The sequence below is a fragment of the Oncorhynchus tshawytscha genome, linkage group LG14 (assembly GCF_018296145.1).
Source record: "Oncorhynchus tshawytscha isolate Ot180627B linkage group LG14, Otsh_v2.0, whole genome shotgun sequence".
Lineage (NCBI taxonomy): Eukaryota > Metazoa > Chordata > Actinopteri > Salmoniformes > Salmonidae > Oncorhynchus > Oncorhynchus tshawytscha.
The window spans coordinates 36,416,507-36,437,408 of NC_056442.1; the positions used below are offsets into that span (position 1 = coordinate 36,416,507).

The following is a 20,902-nucleotide window of genomic DNA, read 5'->3' on the forward strand; positions in this document are numbered from 1 at the left end:
TGGGCGCGTACGCGCCAGCAAGGTAAATAAATGATTCCTGAAATTGCTCTAGTCCTAGTGCCCTCAACTGTCCTTGTACATCAGAAAACCGGTTTCAATCGCTCTTCCACTCCTAACAAAGAAACCAATCTATGTGTACTATGTCATGGGTGATTTATGAGATGAAAGATGTTTGCTATTGGCATACAAATAGGAGCCTTGTCAACTATTTCAACAGTGGATTGCAGTAGTATATACTGTAGGTTATGTGCACACACACACACCCATGTTGCAACCTGGATTTAGGGTTAGACATAACATAGTAAATGTTCATCCGGGACACTCCAATTAATATGACATGTTACATTTCCTATGGTATGGTATGTATGGTATGTTTTAATTTGTGAATGTCCATCATCCATTTTGTTTAATATGTAACGATTTACAATTTCTATGATATGTTACGATTTCAAATTCGTACAATATGTTACGAATTTTAAAAATGTACTCAACTGTATGTTAACAATTCCAAGGGTTGCACGTTTTGGTTTTTGCCCTAACACTACACAGCTGATTCAAATAATCAACTAATCATCAACACTGCTGTTCTACTATATATACAATTCATTATAAACTGGTTGGGTCGAGCCCTGAATGTTGATTGGCTGAAGGCCGTGGTATATTAGACCGTATACCATGGGTATGACAAAACATTTATTTGTCCTGCTCTAATTACATTGGTAACCAGTTCATAATAGCAATAAGGCACCTGGGGTGTTTGTGGTGTCTTGCCAATATACCATGGCTAAGGGCTGTTTCCAGGCACTCCAAGTAGCGTCGTGCTTAAGAACAGCCCTTAGCCATGGTATATTGGCCATATACTACAACCCATCGGGCCTTATTGCTTAATTCTACTGAGTGACATTACCCACTTCATATTTGTAAATACAGTGTAAATACAGTCCATTATTACTATGCATATTACTGCTTCTGTTATACTGAACAACAATATAAACTCAACATGTAAAGTTTGTAATCCATTCACCTGACAGGTGTGGCATATCAAGAAACTGATTAAACAGCATGATCATTACACAGGTGCACTTTGTGCTGGGGGCAATAAAAGGCCACTTTAAAATGTGCCTTTTTGTCACACAGCACAATGCCACAGAAGTTTTGAGGGTACATGCAATTGGCATGCTGGATGCTGGAAGGTCCACCAGAGCTGTTGCCAGAGAATTGAATGTCCATTTCTGTCACGGCTGTTGAATGAAGTAGACTAAAGTGCAGCGTGGTGAGCGTACATATTCCTTTTTATTAGGATTACGCCGACAAAAACAATAAACAATACAAAAACAACCATGAAGCTTAAGGGCTAAGTGCCACAAACAAAGTTAACTTCCCACAAAGAAAGGAGGGAAAGGGCTACCTAAGTATGGTTCCCAATCAGAGACAACGATAGACAGCTGTCCCTGATTGAGAACCATACCCGGCCAAAACATAGGAATACAAAATCATAGAAAAACAAAACATAGAATGCCCACCCCAAATCACACCCTGACCAACCCAAATAGAGACATAAAAAGGCTCTCTAAGGTCAGGGCGTGACAATTTCTCTACCATAAGCCACCTCCAACCGGCCTCACAACAGCAGACCACGTGTAACCACGTCAGCTCAAGACCTCCACATCCAGCTTCTTCCCCTGCAAGATCATCTGAGACCAGCCATGTGGACAGCTGATGAAACTGAGGAGTAGTTTTGACCGTAATAAAGCCCTTTTGTGGGGAAGAACTCATTCTGCATGGCTAGGTCTTGCTTCCCAGTGTGTGGGCCAGTCTCCCAAGTGGGTGGGCCTATGCCCTCCCAGGCCCACCCATGTCTGCCACCCTGCCCTGTCATGTGAAATCCATAGATTAGTGCCAAATTAATTTATTTCAATTGACTTATTTCCTTATAGGAACTGCAACTCAGTAAAATCTTGGAAATTGCTTATTTGAAAGTACTGATTTTATATGTCCGTATGAATAAACTACATGTACAGTGCATTCAAAAAGTATTCAGACCCCTTCCTTTTTTCCACATTTTGTTACATTACAGCCTTATTCTAAAATACCCATAATGGCAAAGTGAAAACAAGTTTTTAGAAGTTTTTGCAAATGTATAAAAAAAACTAGATTCTTGGGTATGATGCTACAAGCTTGGCACACCTATATTTGGGGAGTTTCCCCTATTCTTCTCTGCAGATCCTCTCAAGCTCTGTCAAGTTGGATGGGGAGCGTCGCTGTGCAGCTATTTTCAGGTCTCTCCAGAGATGTTCGATCGTGTTCAAGTCCGGGCTCTGGCTGGGCCACTACCGAAGCCACTCCTGCGTTGTCTTGGCTGTGTGCTTAGGGTCGTTGTCCTGTAGGAAGGTGAACATTCACCCCAGTCTGAGGTCCTGAGCGTTCCCCATCTAACCTGACGGAGCTTGAGATGATCCCAAACCCCTGAAGCAATCTTCTAGAAAATTGGAACAGAAATTGTGCTACACCAAACTGGAAGTCTTGCGACAAGCTTGGAAAGACAGTACCGTACAATATCGAAGAGCCCTCACTGCTGCGTAATCATCCTATTTTTATAATCCAGTTGAGGAGAATGAATAATCCTAAATCTATTTTTGATACTGTTGCAAAGCTAACTAAACAGCAGCATTCCCCAAGAGTGGATGGCTTTCACTTTAGCAGTGATGAATTCATGAACCTTTTCGAAGAATGAAAATAGTAATGGCCTCTAAACCTTCAAGCTGCATATTCAAGCTCCTATTCCAACTAAACTGCTGAAAGAGCTACTTCCTGTGTTTGTCCCTCCTTTGTTGAACATAATAGATGGCTCCCTATCCACCGGATATGTACCAAACTCACTAAAGTGGCAGTAATAAAGCCTCTCTTGAAAAAGCCCAACCTTGTACCGGAAAAATTAAAAAACTATTGGTCTATATCAAATCTCCCAAAAATAGAAAAAGCTGTTTCCTGAAGAAAAATGTATTTGAAATGCTTCACTCTGGTTTTATACCCCATCGTAGCACCTAGACTGCACTTGACCAAATTCTGTCCACGAGCTCCTAGACCTTAGTGCTGGACGACATACACGTGTACATTTTGTTTAAACATGATGAAGCCCCAAAACTGACTATTATGGAAGCCTGTGTTTCAGAGATAAGGAAGTGGATGTTGGCAATAAAAAAAAAAACATTTAATCAAAACAGATATGCTAGTTCTAGGTCCCAAGAAAGAAAGAGATCTGCTGTTGGATCTGACAATTCATCTTGATGGTTGTACAGTCATCTCAAATAAAACTGTGAAGGACCTGGACTCTGGACCCTGCTCTCTTTTGACGAACATATCAAGAATATTTCAAGGACAGCCTTATTCCATCTTCGTAACATTGCAAAAATCATAAATGTTTTGTCCAAAAATCATGCAGAAAATCGAATCCGTGCATTTGTCACTTCTAGAATAGACTACTGCAATGCTCTACTCTCCGGCTACCCTGATAAAGGACTAAATAAACTTTAGTTAGTGCTAAACATGGTTGCTACAATCTTGACAAGAACCAAAACATTTGATCATATTACTCCAGTACTAGCCTCTCTACACTGGCTTCCTGTTAAGGCTAGGGCTGATTTCAAGGTTTTACTGCGAATCTACAAAGCATTACATGGGCTTGCTCCTACCTATCTCTCCAATTTGGTACTGCTGTACATACCTACACATACGCTACAGTCACAAGACTCAGGCCTCCGTATTGTCCCTAGTTTCTAAGCAAACAGCTGGAGGCAGGGCTTTCTCCTATAGAGTTTCATTTTTGTGGAATGGTCTGCCTATCCATGTGAGAGATGCAGACTCGGTGTCGACCTTTAAGTCTTTAATGAAGACTCATCTCTTCAGTAGGTCCTATGATTGAGTGTAGACTGGCCCAGGGGTGTGAAGGTGAATGGCAATGCCCTGGAGCGACGAACCGGTATTGCTGTCTCTGCCTAGTCGGCTCTCCTCTCCACTGGGATTCTCTGCTTCTGACCCTATTACCGGGGCTGAGTCACTGGCTTACTAGTGCTCTTCCATGCCGTCCCTAGGAGGGGTGCGTCGCTTGAGTCAGACGTGATGGCACAGCCAGAAGAGGACTGGCCACCCCTCAGAGCGTGGTTCCTCTCTAGGTTTCTTCCTAGGTTCCAGCCTCACTGGGGAGTTTTTTCTAGCCACCATGCTTCTACATCTGCATTGCTTGCTGTTTGGGGTTTTGGGCTGGGTTTCTGTATAGCACTTTGTGACATCTGCTGATGTAAAAAGTGGTTTATAAATAAATGTGACTGATTGATTGATCTGCAGAGAAGAATGGGAGAAACTCCCCAAATACAGGTGTGCCAAGCTTGTAGCATCATACCCAAGAAGACTTTAGGCTGTGATCACTGTCATAGGTGCTTCAACAAAGTACTGAGTAAATGGTAAATATGATATTTCAGTTTTTTATATGTAATACATTTGCACACATTTTGAAAAAACTGTTTTTGCTTTCTCGTTATGGGGTATGGTGTGTAGATTAATCTATTTTAGAATAAGGCTGTAACATAACAAAATGTGGAAAAAGTCAAGGAGTCTGAATACTTTCTGAATGCATTGTATATGAAGTTAAAGTCAATGATGTCTATAAGGTCTATATAATACATTTACAAACATACATTCTCAACTTAACTTGTAAAATAAAGATAAACACACCGAACACAGGTGATATACTAATGACATCATCTGTGTGTACCTATTACCAACAATAAGGCCTAAGAGACCAAACGTCTTTTGCTTAATTTAAATTGCCTTAAAAACATATGCTCTTTCCATGAAAGACTGACCAGGTGAATCCAGGTGAATGCTATGATTCCTTATTGTTGAATCCACTTCAATCAGTGTAGATGAAAGGGAGGAGACCGATTAAAAATATATTTTTAAGCAAGAAGGTGTTCCTAATGTCAGGAAGGTGTTCCTAATATTTGGTATAGTCTGTGTATAAGCAGACTCAAAGGGATCATTTTTTGCAAAGCCAGAAAGGAATTTGAACATTACTGCAAAGGCCAATCATTCACTGTCGGTATCTCTCCACAGTTTGGTCATTGGGTGGGGGAGTTATCTTAACACTAGATTCATGACTGACCTTCCATAAATGGAAATAATCCCACTTAGCAACTTGTGGAAGTGATTTCAATTTAACATAATCTTAATTTGATATAGGCGTACAGTACCTTGTATGGTCAGACTTTTCTATAACTCACTATATACCAATTGTATGAACTGTATACATCCGACTAGATAGCCTCACGATAAAATATATAAATACTCAAAATAAATACTTTTTCCTGACCTGATAAATTATCTAGCACCCAGTCATGGTGTCTGGCTCTCTTACACTCACACCTTGTGTCCAGTAGTTGAAACTACACCTCTGCAGTTCAGACAGAAGGTCAGACAGAAAATCCATTTTAGTTTGTTAATCCAAAAATAACGCAAACACATATATAAGCACGTTTAAGATTTTTATTATATCAAAATACAAAAATTTGAGAGGAAAATATTACATTGGACTAAGCGTTGGAAATGGACATATGATGGACATGAACGCAACGCTGCTTTCCACCTCTCATGGACATGCCATGGATCATCATAGAACATGCTGTATGTCTACGTCAAACCGCTCATGAGCCAATGTTACAAAAAATTTGCCAATGCCTTTTTTAATAAACCTATGTCACTTTGTCTTGAGCCTATGCCACAGGTCATAAGCTTCTGTCACCTATCATCTAGAAGCCACTGGTGGTATCAGGGTTTATTCTGAAGAACAACGTTCCATGGCAGTTGAACATGAAGTGAGTAACATGTGATCCCAGGCAATATTGAATTCCCTGGACAACAGTGGCAAAAGAGAAAATCAACACAGACTAGTATTTTACATAAGGCTTTGGTACAGCACCATACAGTAGATGAGTTAATTGCTCACATAAAAGTTAAGTGGAAAATAATTCCTGATGTCAATCCAAAAGAACTGAATGATTGAAGCTCCAAATTATCAGCAGGTTATCATTCTAAAACAGACAAAAAGTAAAAGGTATTTTATGTTTTTGCTTCGGAATATTTACACATGAACAGTCTGATATCAATCAATTGTTTCAGTTAAAAAGACATATTGAAACAGATTATGCGCAGAAGACATCAACATAAAATATAGAATGTAAACGTGTGATATACAGCACGCACACGGCTCAAAGGATGAAATATGCTATGACATGACTACATATTCTTCCTTTAACTACTACTGGCTTGAGGATGAGGAGCATTAGTTAAAACAGTCAAAGATGTAGCGCTTATTGTACTGTAATAATACATTCTATTTCCTCAGTGATGGTACACATGGAAAAACAGAGAACATAGAAAATTCTACATATTCCATTTTCTGTCTGATCACAACCAGGTTGAAAGTTTATGACTGATTGCTGAATAGGCTCTTTTGTATTGTCTCTACATGCAAGATAAATATAGTTAAATCAAATTGGCTCTAAGTATAATCATACCAGCTCCTGCACTAAAAGCATTAGGGCAGAAAAACACAAAACAAAAGTCGATCTAACAGAACAGGATCTTAATTTGATCGCCCTGTTGCAGGAGAACTTTCCTTCAATGCAGGATATTTCAGACTTGTAGTGTATTTGAGGTTTAAAAAGGCTTCTGAAGTTTGTAATTTCCACTTTGATATTTCAGACTTTATTTTCTCTTTAAGAACATTTTTGCAACCCCTAAAAAATGTCCATTAAATATAATCGTTATAATAATTCACATTTTCTCTTGCTGGTTTATTTTCCTGCAGTAGCAAACTGGCTCAAATTAAGATCCTACATCTGTACCTCCAAAGTAGCCCTCTTACATACTATATGTTTTTTTTAAGCAAAAGAGCCCGGAAGACTACATACATTAGTAAAATTCTACATGGAGAATGTGTCAGAAATACCTTTACCAAAACATACGAGAAGAATCAGCTTTACCAAAACATACGAGAAGAATCAGCTTAAATACAAACGCTGTTTGATGAATACTCTTATTGGCTATACTGTACAATACTGTCCCCCAATAGGAGACTTTGCGACAACAGTGGAGAGATATCACATAAGAAGGTTATGCCCCTGCAGTAGTGTGCTTGAAAACAGTGCTGTCAATCAAAAATAGTTTTGACCTGTAGGAAGTGTGTAGTGTAGAACAACCTTCTCATGCCCTGACCACAGGCTCAGATTCCCTCCCCTGTCTGCTGTTACATATTTAATACTGATCCAAAGTACTGATCAATAACTTCACACCAAGTAGGTTTCCCCATCTAATCTGGATATTATATCTCCCCTTCAACACAAGTACAACACTTTGGAGAGGGTACCCTGGAAGCACAGACAGAGGATGTAACAGAGACGGAAACTAACTATTGTTCCATTGCTACATTATTCTAAGTCTCTTTGATGTATTTTTTGAATGTCACCACACTATCTATTGCCACTATCTGATTCCACAATCAATACAATTTGCTCATTGCCAATCACACTAGTTTACTAATAGGACCTACAACGATGGAACTAGTTGAATTAGTAAAACACAGAGGACTTCAAGAGATTAGGTCTCTGATCTACAGCACCACAGAGTTAAACATAGCACCAAGTCATAATGTTGAAAGCAACTACGTCCTAGTATCACGTACGTCATCTCTAGCTAATGTAAACACGACTTCGGTTGCAGCACATACAGTACCCCATAACTATGACATTGTTTGTGGCTCAATGAAAAATGTGGCCTCTCTTTTGTTTCTCATACTTGGGACATCTGAAGGCAAGTGATCATAAGTGAATCTACCTGTGTGCTCGTGAGAAAAGAAAAGTTGTTTTCTGTAAGGTTTAGTCCATCGACAACACATTGATGCTTCTAAAGCTTTTCAAATTGGTATTCATTCACATACTATACAACAGAAGAAATACTAGTGAACTTGTGCAGCCAACAGACCCAAATGACAATAACACATGTGTTCTGTGCTAACATTTACTTTTCCATAAATGTAAAACAATGTCTCCGAAAATATGACAAAAGAGGCACCTTAAGATGTTTTATAAATATTGTCCACTTCATACCTTAAAGCAAATACTTTCATCACATCTAATATAATTTGCTTTAAATCTGCATCTAGAATTTTGTCCTCAAGCATAATTGATATGGACAGAAAATCTTTCTGTTTAGTTTCATCTTTACAAATACAGTACACACCATGTATACATTATAAATATAGATTTTCCTCATATCTTACATATAACCAATTCTTAGAATATGCATGTTGATGTATCAATTTCAAACAACTATTTCACTAATTCAAAAGAAAATATGTTGGAAAGTGAGTGAAGAGGGCAGATAAAGTTGATGATTTGATCACTGAATTGTATTCTATAGTAAGCAGAGAGGGTATTAATTAACATACATTCAGAGAGTTGTTATGGCTAGTTCAACTCCTGAATTGCTATCAGTAGAGATAAGTGACTCCAAGTCAGACAAATGGGTTTAAAACATCAACGTCTTCCAGTGATTCATCTTGTCAGTTTGTAAGCGTAAAGCTCTCTAATAGGTCTAGTCTTTTATTTATTTATTTTACCTTTATTTAACTAGGAAAGTCAGTTAAGAACAAATTCTTATTTTTAATGACGGCCTAGTTTTCAATGACGGCCTAGTCTACAGGGTGAGAAGAAAATGCTAACAGTAACCATCAGTGTAAAGGAAAGCATTCTTCCTTGGCTAACCAGCTAGCACCTTGAGATAAATCAAATCAATCTATTGTGCCAACTAGCCAATTAAACCTAAACTTAATACCACCACATGTGAAAGGTCATCCATTGTACTGTGACATCAGGACATTCATTTCCTGTACAGCAAAACATACATTCATTATCGGTTAGTGTTAAAATGAATAAACATACAGAGAAATAGCTAGCAGGTAATATTATACCATTGTTAGAGAGATAAACAGTCGAGAGTCGAGACAACCACCCCACCTTGAGTTTCACCTTAGTTATTGTAACACAAATGTTGTCACTTGTCATCTAACAAGCCCATTGGTTAAAATCGCATAATAAATCAACAGCAATCAGATCTTTCAATACAGTATTAAGTATTACAGTTGTTTTGAAATATGAACATCAATGGCAAGTTTCACTTTCTGCATAATAACTACTTCTGTACCATTTACAATTAAATGTTGATTTAATTGTGATTTTTTAAAAAATCTATGTTATAACATTACCACAATTTGAAACCTGAAATGAATAACACTTATCATAATCACTAATTGTTATTATAGGTCTGTTCTATTAGTAGAATATACACAGTCAAGATATTTTTTTTAATAAAAGAATCAGAGTAATGCACCTTCAGTACCACTTCCTCACAGCTAGGTGTCCTTGGCAGAAAAAGTTGAGTCTGCACCAGGTCAGACTGGAGTTTATAATGAGTCCCAACAGAGAGAGAGAGAGAATGCGTGAAGGCGAAGGAAAAGGCAGTTAATTCACTTTTCAAAAACAAGAGAGAAAAGGCAAACAAGGCACCTAGAGATGTGCCATATTCCACAAGTGACTCGAGGTTTCCTCCATATTAATGAAAAACACTGTATAGACATCACATTTCCTCACCCCTTTTCTGTCCTCACCCTATCAAGTGTATATTTGGCCTCTTTTGAACACAAGGTTACTGTATGTCTTAGCAAGAAGAACATAGGCTCAACTTTACTGGATGTGATCACATGGTTAAAGGCTTTGAGCCAACATGCAAGAGAGTGAGGATATGTCTTTTAGTGGTTTGAAATGTACCAATATCATATCACGCCTTGTATTGGATGATCATATTATTTTGGGATTAAGCAAAATATGCAGATTGGGATCGATATTAAATGCGGATCAAAATCAGATTTCAGGCCATAGCATCCATTTCATATGGGAAGTGTATGATACTATATACACCATTTATTTAATTTGAAAAATAATGTAAAATACGTACAGTATATACCACTAGATTTACAGCAATTCTACGCTTACTCTGAGGTATATTTTGTGATAAGAACCCTGTGTTAGATACTGACACTATTTGAATTGTCGGAAAGGTAGACCGAGGTCCTTGTTTAAGGAACGCACCAGGTTTTATAGTCCACGGCGTCACTGTAACACCTCAGATAGACTCCTCCTGACCAGTGACTTTTAAGGTGTTGTGAATTATTTAGATCAATGCACTTTCCTACAATAGAAGAGATTCTCCCCCTTTTCATTATTTAATTTATTTACATTACAGATGTTTATCTGGTGACCCTCACTACATTATCCTCAAGGAGACATGGAAAACATCTTTATTTTGTTTCTAAATTATTAGAAAAATGCTAGAGACAGGTTATCCACTACCAACGGCTAAATGGAATTAATCATATGATTATCATCATCAGTGTATGGTAGTTATAGGGAGATCTAGGTTGGTGGGTCAATGTAGTCACGTCCCATGGCGTGGGCTGTCTGTGAGTGACAGCAGTGGACATACTGGTCAGTGGTCAGTGTAGGGTCCCGTAGTTGGGCCCGTCTGAGTCTGTACTGGCCAGGATGGCCGCCTGGTCCTCCTCAGAGCGTCTGCTGTGGCGCAGGAGGGAGGACAAAAAGAGAGATGGGCTCTTCCTGTTCTGCCTTTTCCTCTTCCTGTGCAGGTAGAGATCTTCTCTGTGAGCCGGGGTAGTCTGGGATTGCTGCTGGGTCTGAGAGGGAGACACACCTAGTGAGGGAGAGGTGGTGTTATTGAGGATACAACACAGAAGCATTTCGTATGGCCCCTGACTTGTCTAAGTGCTGTAAAGCCAACAAGTATACATAGGCATGACAATGATTGGATTTGGTTTGGTTTTACAGCACAAATGGATTTGGGACAAGGCTACAATGAACTTACTAAATGTTATTCTTATTGGTACTTCTAACAGTTGTGTGTCGGCCTGTGGCCTATTCTTTAGTTCAGAGACTGACCTGTTCTTCTCCTGGAAGTGGAGTTGTTATTGGTGTTGGCAGCCACTCTCTTGGCTTTAGTAATACAGTGGTGTAGCAGTGTTTGTAAGCTCTCAGACCCGGCAGGATCACAAGGCGCACCTAGAGGTTCCCTAGAAAAAGGAGAAGACAGGCACAACACACATGCTTTACTTTAACTCACCACTGGGGAGCGCTATCCTCTCAGTGATTAGTCAGGTGGGGAGTCAGGAGGACATTGATTCCGAAAGGCTCTGTAATATTGAACCATAAATAAACTGATGATTTGTTGAGAAATTCATTGGCTTTAGATTGTGAGGAATTAATAAAGTACTATGGGACGAACTGTGTTAATTCTCAAAAAGATGATGAAGAATCGTGATGAATATTTGTCACCTTCAGATACCCATAAAATGAAAATAATCTCTATACTGTATTTGTAATAACAGTTTACATAAGAAAGGCTTCTGTTTCTATAGTTACTGAGTTGCTCCTTTTGCTCTACAGTTAGAATCCATGGCTTGTCTGTTTTGGTGAGTGGGGCAACAAAGAGGATTCTCATCTTTTGATAGAGCTACGGTATGTGGATTATTTTCATTTAATGAATGACATATCAATCAAAATCACCCTAATACTGAATATATTTTAATGTGTTAAAGATGAGCAGTATCTATCATTGGCTAATTGTAAATCCGTGTTAAATTGAAGGACGTTGATGAGCTTTACACAGAAAGGTATCTGTTTTGAAAAATACTTTTACCTCATAATGAATACTCTTGTTTTGCAGTCCATCATAGAAAGATGCAAGTAATGATACTAAGACCCAAAATAACCTCATGAACACCAAACATTTACATTCAGGTTCATGAGATTAAATGTTTGTTGCCATTTAATGGATTGAATACACCTGCTTCAAAACCTAACTTGACGATATCTAAAGTCAAGTGATTCTGCCAAAACATATTGTTTCAAAAGGCATACTGTAGGAACACAAAGGTTTAGAGGTGTTGTCCATCATCACTGTAGAGAGAGAGAGATTGAGAGCCATTAGCAGAGAGGGGAGACAAATATGATAATTAAAGCATTCCTCGTTAGATAAATAGTAGATATTCATAATCACAAATACTGTGTGCAGGGGCCACAGTGAGTTAGCTACAGTACATTTCCAAAAAACATGAACACTGTACAGCACACTTTCATCAACATGAACACTGTGTACAGAGGCTTCACCATGCTGACGGGAGGAGATGGCAGGAAGAGGAAATGGCCGTTAAAGAACAGTCACATGACAGGAAGAGGAAATGGCCATTAAAAACAGTCACATGACAGAAACGAAAGCACTTAAGACGACGAATGTGACGAAGAATTTAGTCTTGAGAATTATTGTTATACGTTTGAGTCAAAAGAGAGATATTTTGAGAAGGCATGCATGGCATTTTGCACATGGAACAAAACTTTAAAGGGGAATACTCCAGTCTATCAGTAATCTGGGTCCTCTATTGATTCAAGGCTTTTTTGAGTGCAGGGAAACCGTGCCTGTATTTCAAATACTGCTTCACAGTCCAAAACAGCTCCTAATAATGCTCACCAGCCTAATCACTGTGCTCGACAGCAGGCATGTTGTGCCAAAGAACTGTAGGAAATGTAACCTGTATGTTAGCAGTTAGCATTAGAGCTAGCAAACTTGAATCCAGTAAAGAGGCTCAACCCAAAGTCAGCGATTCCCCTTTAAAGGAGAGAGTGATTAGAGCCCTCCCCTGCTGACGCCTCCCCTCTCCGACATGGGTCCGACCCTTACCTATTGCGGCGTAGGGGACCGTCTCACAACAACGCTGCCCAGATAGCTGAGATCAATCAAAAACAGATGAGGTAAGACCCCTGAGCTCTCATACTGTACAAACCAGCAGCCCTACACTATACTTGCCCATATGACCACGACACTGTAAAGGGTTGGAAAAAGAGCATGACCTCTTACGCTAACCTGGCAATCCCTGGGATTCAGAAAGGTAGGAGGTGGGTTTGAGGGGGAAGGGGGGAAGCATGTAGGTATACAGACAAAAGGGGAGGATTATATGCGCCTCAGGTATATTGCTCTCTTGTATGTCTTCTATTGTCCTGCAGAGCATGTACTGTATGACTATGTGGGTGTAACAGATAATAATTGGAAATGATCAAGTTGTCCAAATGGTCTCAGGTAAAAAAAATATATTAAAAACAGGTGTTTGGTCATAAATCTCAGATTTTCAAATGTTCAAATGTGTGAAGATAATTCCTGAAATAGAAGGCTTATGTGGGCAATAATGATGCTGAATATCATTAAAATAACTTTGCTATCTTGTACATTTCACATTTTGTTTGAGGGGTGGATGGCACTCAAAGTGTAGGTCTCACTCAATCGTCATTTTTTTGTTTAGCTACAGTGTCATTTACCACCAGTTAAAAAACAGTAGCAGTCAAGGAAAGCCTCTACTAAGATGTCATAGGTGGGCAATAATAAAAGGAAATCCACTAAATATGTAAGAATAAATATTACCTCACTACACTAGTATTCAGAGTTTTCAATCAATAAAAAAAACACTGTATATGCTAGTTAATTATTTAGTGAAGCATTCGCTCAAAGGTCCCATAAGTCTGCCACCTGAAATCCTGTTGCAGATTGCATTTTAATGCAATTGTAACGTTTTACACATTCTAGGTTAGGCTTCCTGCCAACATTTTCTTTAGCAAACAGTATTTTCTGTGAACTATGGCAGTTAAAAAGCACATTTTCTTCTGAAAATGGATCGCCATACAGAGAAAAACACAAATATCTTATAAATAATAATTACAGAAATCAAAGATCAATATCAATATCAATCAGATGTGACTTTGTTCTAGGGTTAAATTTCAAAATGTGTCATAAGGACACACTTTAAAAGTGAGTATGAATTGTATCATTTGCCTTGATTCAGATGGGCATATTGCCAATTTTTTTATGAATAACTTGTTTATGACTGATCAGATGTGTGCCAGATGCAAATACATGCTTTCTGCATATAAGCCTAAATATGCATTATTGGTATGCCAAAAGTAAAACATTACGTCATATTCTATAAACTGGGGATACATTAAGAATTGAGTGCCCAGGTTGGAGAAGTTTGTTATGTGCGTTAGTTAATGCGTTGCTGTCCCTGCCGGACCGGTGTAGGTCACCTACCCTGAGGCGGATATCTGGAGCTGGGAGGGCTCTGAGGGCAGCATCTCCTCCTCTGTCCTTCTCTGGGACGGCCACTGCCCGAACACATCCCTGCCCTCCAAAGGGGGAGAGGGGGACTGGGAGGGATAACTGGCTGCGGTGGAGGCATAGGACATGTGGGCACGGTAACTGGGGCTGGGCCTGCGGCTTCCCTGCTGGCCCTGGGTGGGGGAGGTGGCCAGGGAGGACCTTCGGGAGAAACTGACAGTGGCTTGGGGGTGCAGGGTGATCTCAGGCATCTCCAGAGAGTGGGATGTGCGGAGGATGCTGGGGCGGGGCGGGGGGCGGACTAGAATATCTGGAGAACCTGGCTGGGTGCTAAGAGGGCTCTGGGAGAGGGGGGAGAGGCGGGAGGGCTGGAGGACCAGCGGGGGCAGGGAGGGGTCTGTCCTACGCCCTGCCCTCGGGCTGAGCCAGGACTGGGGGCTGCTGCTACGGGCTGTGCTTGGGCTCCCTTCACGGGCTGCCGGGTCAGGGTAAGGCAACACTGGTACACCCACACCATGGGACGTGTGTCTGAGCTGGCCGAGACTCTGGGCCTGTTGCATAGCTAAGTGCCTAGCTGGGGGGCCTGGGGGTCGGTCCCTGCTCTGTGGAGCCATTGGGACCTCCAGCTGCAGGAGCCGAGGGCTGGGGAGGTGCAGGCGGCTGGGGGGGAGAGAGTGGAGAGGGGGGTACGGTGGAGGATCGGGAAGGTCCTGGTGATGATGTAAGGGGTGGTGAGGTGGATAAATGAAGTGGGGCCCCTCCAGACCCAGGAAGGGGAACTCGTGAGGCTGCCAGCTGTCAGGTGAGCGAGGGGAGCGAGGGGGAGTACTGTGTGTATGTGGTAGGGAATGGCCAGAGGCAGTGTACTGATGATGGAGTTCCATCTCTTCCCTCTCCTCTGGGATGGAGGGATAGCCGTAGGGCCCCCCGTCAGCAGTGCCTGGGGGGGAGGATAGAGTGGAACTACGGGGACTGATGTCAGGCATGTAAAAAGGTGGTGGTATACCCGATTCCCCGCGGCTGCCTAGATACCCATAGAAAGGGACCTGTGGAAAATCCCTGTAGCGGGAGGCTGGGGCCTGCCCTGCAGCATGATGCCCACTGCCCTCCACAAAGCTCATACCTTCCATGGGCCTGTGGAGGCGGGGGCTGTAGTTGGGGGGCTGCGTGGACTCCAGACTGGAGGATGTTGGGGAGAGCTGTGGTCGGAGCGTGGCCATGATCGGGGGCAGGGGCCCGGGGTCAAAGTCATTCTCCTCATCCGACTGCCGGAACTCAGGATACATGTCGGACTCCTCTGCGAATGGGAAGCCCTGGATGCGGCGGTGGGCTGATGGCGGGCTGGCCATGCTGAAACGACCATCGGGACCGCGGCTGATCAGCTCGATGGGGCTGGTGACCTCTGACTCGTGCTTGGACACGCTGTACTTCTTGCTGGCTATGGCACGCTTGGTTTTCTTGTAGAAGGAGAGCTCTTTGTCCTTGTCTCTCTGAGGGCTTGGCAGCCTCCTGACGTACAGGCCCGGGCCGTGGGCCCCATCTGAGGACAGGGATTGGGGCCGCGAGGCGGGAGGGGAGCTCTCTGGACTGATCTTCCCAGAGGACAGCCTGTCAGACACAACCAACACAGAGGCAGACACTCAAACATGATGTCTTCATAATGAAGCCCTTAAACAGCAGTTATTCATCAATATACTGCCTAATTGTACACAGTAAAATAGCATGTTAATCACAGTAGGCATCATGACTATGCTAGACAGATAAAATCCAAAGCCATGGCACCATGTCAAAGCAAATACACCTGTTTCATTTGTATTCAACCTGATAGTATCCCGTGCATTCTGCTAGCATTGAAGCTAATGACTGTAGCCCCAGTGAAAGTATGAGAAAGGAACCGTTACCAAGCAGCCATTACAACCGTCTCATATAACTTTTTTTACTTGCTCTTGGGTAAAAACCGAGGGCCATTTGTCTTGTTGGGAACATATGCTGCGCCAAATGCTTTTATGTCATTAAAATAAAGCAGATGACATCCAACTAGCCCTTTTTTTCCTATTTGCCACACACCAGGACCAGCATTGTAAACAACACAGTCAACTATAGAGTGCATATACACAGTACAGTGCATGCAGCTGAGCCAACGCAAACACAAATCCCTATACGGTGCATATAATGTATACTGTGCATGCGGTTAGGCCAGCAGAGCACTAAGTAAATCAAATCTATAAAATGTATTTAAAATCCATGCAGCCAAGCCAGCATAGCGTAGTGCAGCACAACACACACTGTGGCATGGTGCAAGGAGCTAAGCACTCACAGGGAGCTGGCTGGTGGGGGCATGTAGCTGCTCCTGGCTGGCACGTCCCAGCAGGGCTCTACCCCGGGCAAGGGGGTGAGAGGAGGCCTGCGGTGGGAGACACACAAATGACATGGGCCACGGTCATTTGTCAGCTAAGCCAAACCTCCACATAACACAGGAGGGACCATCACGGAGTCACAAGAGGACTAGACTTCACTATTCTGATATAAACAACTGGAACATGCATTATAATGCAAGTCAACACATCCAATTCCTTTTAACATAGACCTCTCTCCAAACCTTTGACATACACACAATATACATCCAAACCATACTCTTGTCCTAGCAAAGATACCCTGCCCTGACAGTTGGTACTGAACAGGAGTGAAGTGAACAGAAGCCATAACAATAACTCTTAAGACAGGTAAAGAGGAGTTTATTGTTGCATCTAAATTCAATCCAGTGACTACTGCATTGTGAATCGGCATATGAGCTCAAAAGGTTGGCTCCTGTTTTTTAATCTCTCTGGGTTTGTTTTTAGTACTTACGGTGAGTCAATGCTTTTCCTGAAGTGTGTTACAGACAGGGGAGGGTCTTAGAAGAGACAAAACAGAGATTTAGAGATTACAACCAAGACCAGTGAATGGACAGTAGAAGTTAGACAGTTAGATGAATTGGAGGCATACCTGGTTTGCGTTTGAGTTTTCGTCGGTGCTGTTTGTTGACGAAGCAGGCTGCTAGAGTACTGAAGAGCACCGCAGCCGCTAGAAAGCAGATGGTTGCCACGACGCCCGCTACCACGGGCCTCGCCAACCCCTCTTCAGTCACCTCCGTAGGGGGGAAGGGATCTGAAGTGGAAAAGGTACCCAGGGGTTCAGAAATAGGGGGTGGGGGGGGGGGTGGAAATGGACTTCAAATCATGAACTTCACCAATCTCATGGAGGTAAATGGATTTAATGGAGTGACATATCAGCAGCATTTAAAAATATTCCATTCCATTGTAGTTATTTGGGAATATTATTTGAATATACTCTTAATTTAATTCTGAATTGTAGTGTAATATATTTGGTGTAACACTTACCTGTGCTGGACACTCCCACCACATTACTGCTGTCACTGATGAGGTCATCCATGACGGCCATGACTCTGAACTCATACCAGGACTCCTGCCAGGGACACAAGACAACACACTCCTCCACTGTCCATTCCACACACATAACACATCCACAGTCCAATTCCCCTCAGCATAACCCCTGTCTCAAAATAACGGTGTCATTACCCCCAAAACAACTGCCATTAGCAAAATAATAACAATAACAGTTTGAGTATACATGAAGGTATACCTTAAATGATTTATATAGGATTTACAAGTAATTTGTAAAAAAGTGTTCATTATTATCTTGTAGACAGCTGAGCCATGACACTAATTACACATTGGCAGTTGTCACTATAAACAGACAACATTGTTTATACATTTAGGTATTACGGTCCTTTACCTGGACTAGGTCCCTGGCCATCAGCTCAGTCTCAGCGGCAGGGATTAGATCGTCAAGGACCTCCCACCTCTCTCCAAGACGGAACTCCATGATGTAGCGGTCGACAGGCGAGGAGTGATTGGCTGGCGGGAGCCATGTTAGCAGGACGCCGTGCTGTGTGCGATTGGCTGTGAGGCACCGTGGTGGAGTAAGAAGCACCTGTGGTTCAGGGGTACTCAGGGGAGACACTAAGGGGACAAGAGAACAGACCAGTTTTGGAAGGAAGTTAAGCAATTCATATTATTCAAACAGCCATAACAAACCCATACATTCACATGTGATCAATCAGAGATAAACAGAAGATGGTGAGAGCAATTACAAACTGCATTCTAGAAGATAGCTCTAGAGAGCAGTAGTTTCAATGATATTGTGAGTATACAGAATCAACATGACATGTCTGAAATGGACACACTGATGTGTAAACCCTTAAATACAAATATTTTATATTTCAAGTTAACTCTATAGCTTATGATATATGCCTGGTCTAAAAAAACATGCATTACAAATAGTAAATTCTAGGTATCTAAATCCACACATACACATGGATTTTGTATTGTAGATATGTGATAGTAGAGTAGTGGCCTGTGGGAACAGAAAAGTGTTATGAAATGTAATGTCATGTAATACTTTAAATTGTATATAACTGCCTTAATGTTGCTGGACCCCGGGAAGAGTAGCTGCTGCCTTGGCACGAACTAATGGGGGTTCTTAATAAATACTAAATACAAGTATAGGCATACAGTATCAGTCCAGTGTAGGCAGTTGTTCTGGCGCTGGTGCCACCTACCTACTGTGTTAACCGTCACGACCTCGCTGAAAGGGCCTGTGCCCAGCTTGTTCTGTGCCAGGACGCTGAACTGATACTCTGTCCTGGGCTCCAGCCCCGGCACCACCAACCACGTCTGAGACCCCGACACCGGCATGGAGTGCCAGTCATGGGGGCCAAAATTCTCCTTTTTCAACCTTGGAGGACAGAAACACAGAGAGAGGTATCAATAATAACTAACCTGCACACAGACTATAAGGTCAACAGGCCATCCTGGTAACACTCAGATAGCATATATGGTGTACATTAGATAGACAGTCGTATGTAGTGTGCCTCTGTCAAACTACACAGACAATGGGCCACAGTGTTGCAATACAATACTGTTGCTAGGCTATATTTCACTCTATTTAATGTCCTTTTCACATTCACCTCACCATCTGTGTAATCTAAACTAAAGGTAATTAGATCACTTTGACTTGTACATTTATAGTAACAGCTCTCTGTACAAAGTAATTCATTATGTAAATACACAAGAGATGTCTCCATGTATATGCAATGTTCCTCAAAGCACATGGTTTAATATTACTGTCAAAAAAATGTCCATTAAGGTGTCATCAGGCCATGACAGAGAGATGGATGAGAATGGCTGTTAATATTAGACTGCCAAAAGCACCACTTCTATCAGATTATTATTCACACGCAGCCACCATTCAACACAGTATGGCTCTGTATGACTGCTGACATGTACATCAAATGATAATGGTGATTTTATGGCACCTCGTGGATGTTGCCTAATAGAATGTTACTGCAATGTCTTTCCATTACGCCTTTAATAAATGAATGAACACATGAATTATGCATCTTCTGTGATTTACTGTATGCCCAACTCTTCAACAATGCAAATAATGTAAATACAAATACTGAGTAACTGAGTGATATTACTGAAGGACTGAGTAATAAACCATTAGCATTGTGCTGTCAAAATGGTGTTGTAGTACCTGTCTGTTTCCCCCTGTATACCGTTATATGCTTCCCCCTGGATACCATTCTATGCTTCCCCTGGATACCGTTGTATGCTTCCCCCTAGATATGGTTTTATGCTTCCCCCTGGATACAGTTGTATGCTTCCCCCTAGATACCGTTGTATGCTTCCCCCTAGATACCGTTGTATGCTTCCCCCTGGATACCGTTGTATGCTTCCCCCTAGATACCGTTGTATGCTTCCCCCTGGATACCGTTGTATGCTTCCCCCTGGATACGGTTGTATGCTTCCCCTTAGATACCGTTATATGCTTCCCCCTGGATACCGTTGTATGCTTCCCCTGAGATACCATTGTATGCTTCCCCCTGGATACTGTTATATGTTTCCCCCTGGATACCGTTGTAATAATTAAAGTAATTCAATTTTCAATATTTCCTTATTGATATCTAGGGCTGTAGCGGTCACAACATTTTGTCAGTCGGTGATTGTCAAGCAAAGAACTGTCGGTCTCACGGTAATTGACCGATTATAATTAACATAGGCACATTTATTGACCGATTATAATTAACATAGGCACATTTATTGATCGATTATAATTAACATAAGCACATTTAGCATCTCCTGGGTTCCACACATAGACTTTTTTAAATGGAATGTAGGCTAATAAATCCATGTAATTTAGCCTACACCTTCACAATAAATCCATTATTTATTTCAGAAGAACAGAATAGCATACTCAGTTGTCCTTATCTTGTTTGGGATAGGGGGCAGCATTTTCACTTTTGGATGAATAGCGTGCACAGAGTGAACTGCCTCCTACTCAGTCCCAGATGCTAATATTTGTATATCATTAGTAGTATTGGATGGAAAACACTCTGAAGTTTCTAAAACTGCTTGAATGATGTCTGTGAGTATAACAGAACTCATATGGCAGGCAAAAACCTGAGAAAAAATCCAAACAGGAAGTGAGAAATCTGAGGTTTGTAGTTTTTGAACTCAGCCCTTATCGAATTCACAGTGGGATATGAGTTATT

General features: G+C 41.5%; 1 protein-coding gene across 3 annotated transcripts in view; it reads right to left on the bottom strand.

The window, feature by feature from the left end:
- Window positions 1–5,527: 5,527 nt before the first annotated feature.
- The window catches only part of LOC112267130 (protein turtle homolog B), a 76,991-nt gene continuing 61,616 nt past the window's right edge, over window positions 5,528–20,902 (bottom strand). The window contains exons 13-22 of one of the 3 annotated variants that reach the window (XR_006078840.1): window positions 18,908–19,083; window positions 18,082–18,308; window positions 17,667–17,751; window positions 17,272–17,433; window positions 17,134–17,179; window positions 16,604–16,690; window positions 14,260–15,894; window positions 12,862–12,907; window positions 11,824–12,083; window positions 11,114–11,197 (exon numbers count right to left, since the gene is read on the bottom strand). Coding sequence is in view for 2 of the 3 variants with exons in the window: in XM_042297446.1 (XP_042153380.1) it covers window positions 10,607–10,821; window positions 11,067–11,197; window positions 14,260–15,894; window positions 16,604–16,690; window positions 17,134–17,179; window positions 17,272–17,433; window positions 17,667–17,751; window positions 18,082–18,308; window positions 18,908–19,083 (2,764 nt within the window). In the remaining variant the exon portion in view is untranslated. Of the gene's footprint in view, window positions 10,822–11,066; window positions 11,198–11,823; window positions 12,084–12,861; window positions 12,908–14,259; window positions 15,895–16,603; window positions 16,691–17,133; window positions 17,180–17,271; window positions 17,434–17,666; window positions 17,752–18,081; window positions 18,309–18,907; window positions 19,084–20,902 lie in introns of those variants that run through there. The other 2 variants (XM_042297446.1, XM_042297447.1) reach the window with 2 other exon arrangements.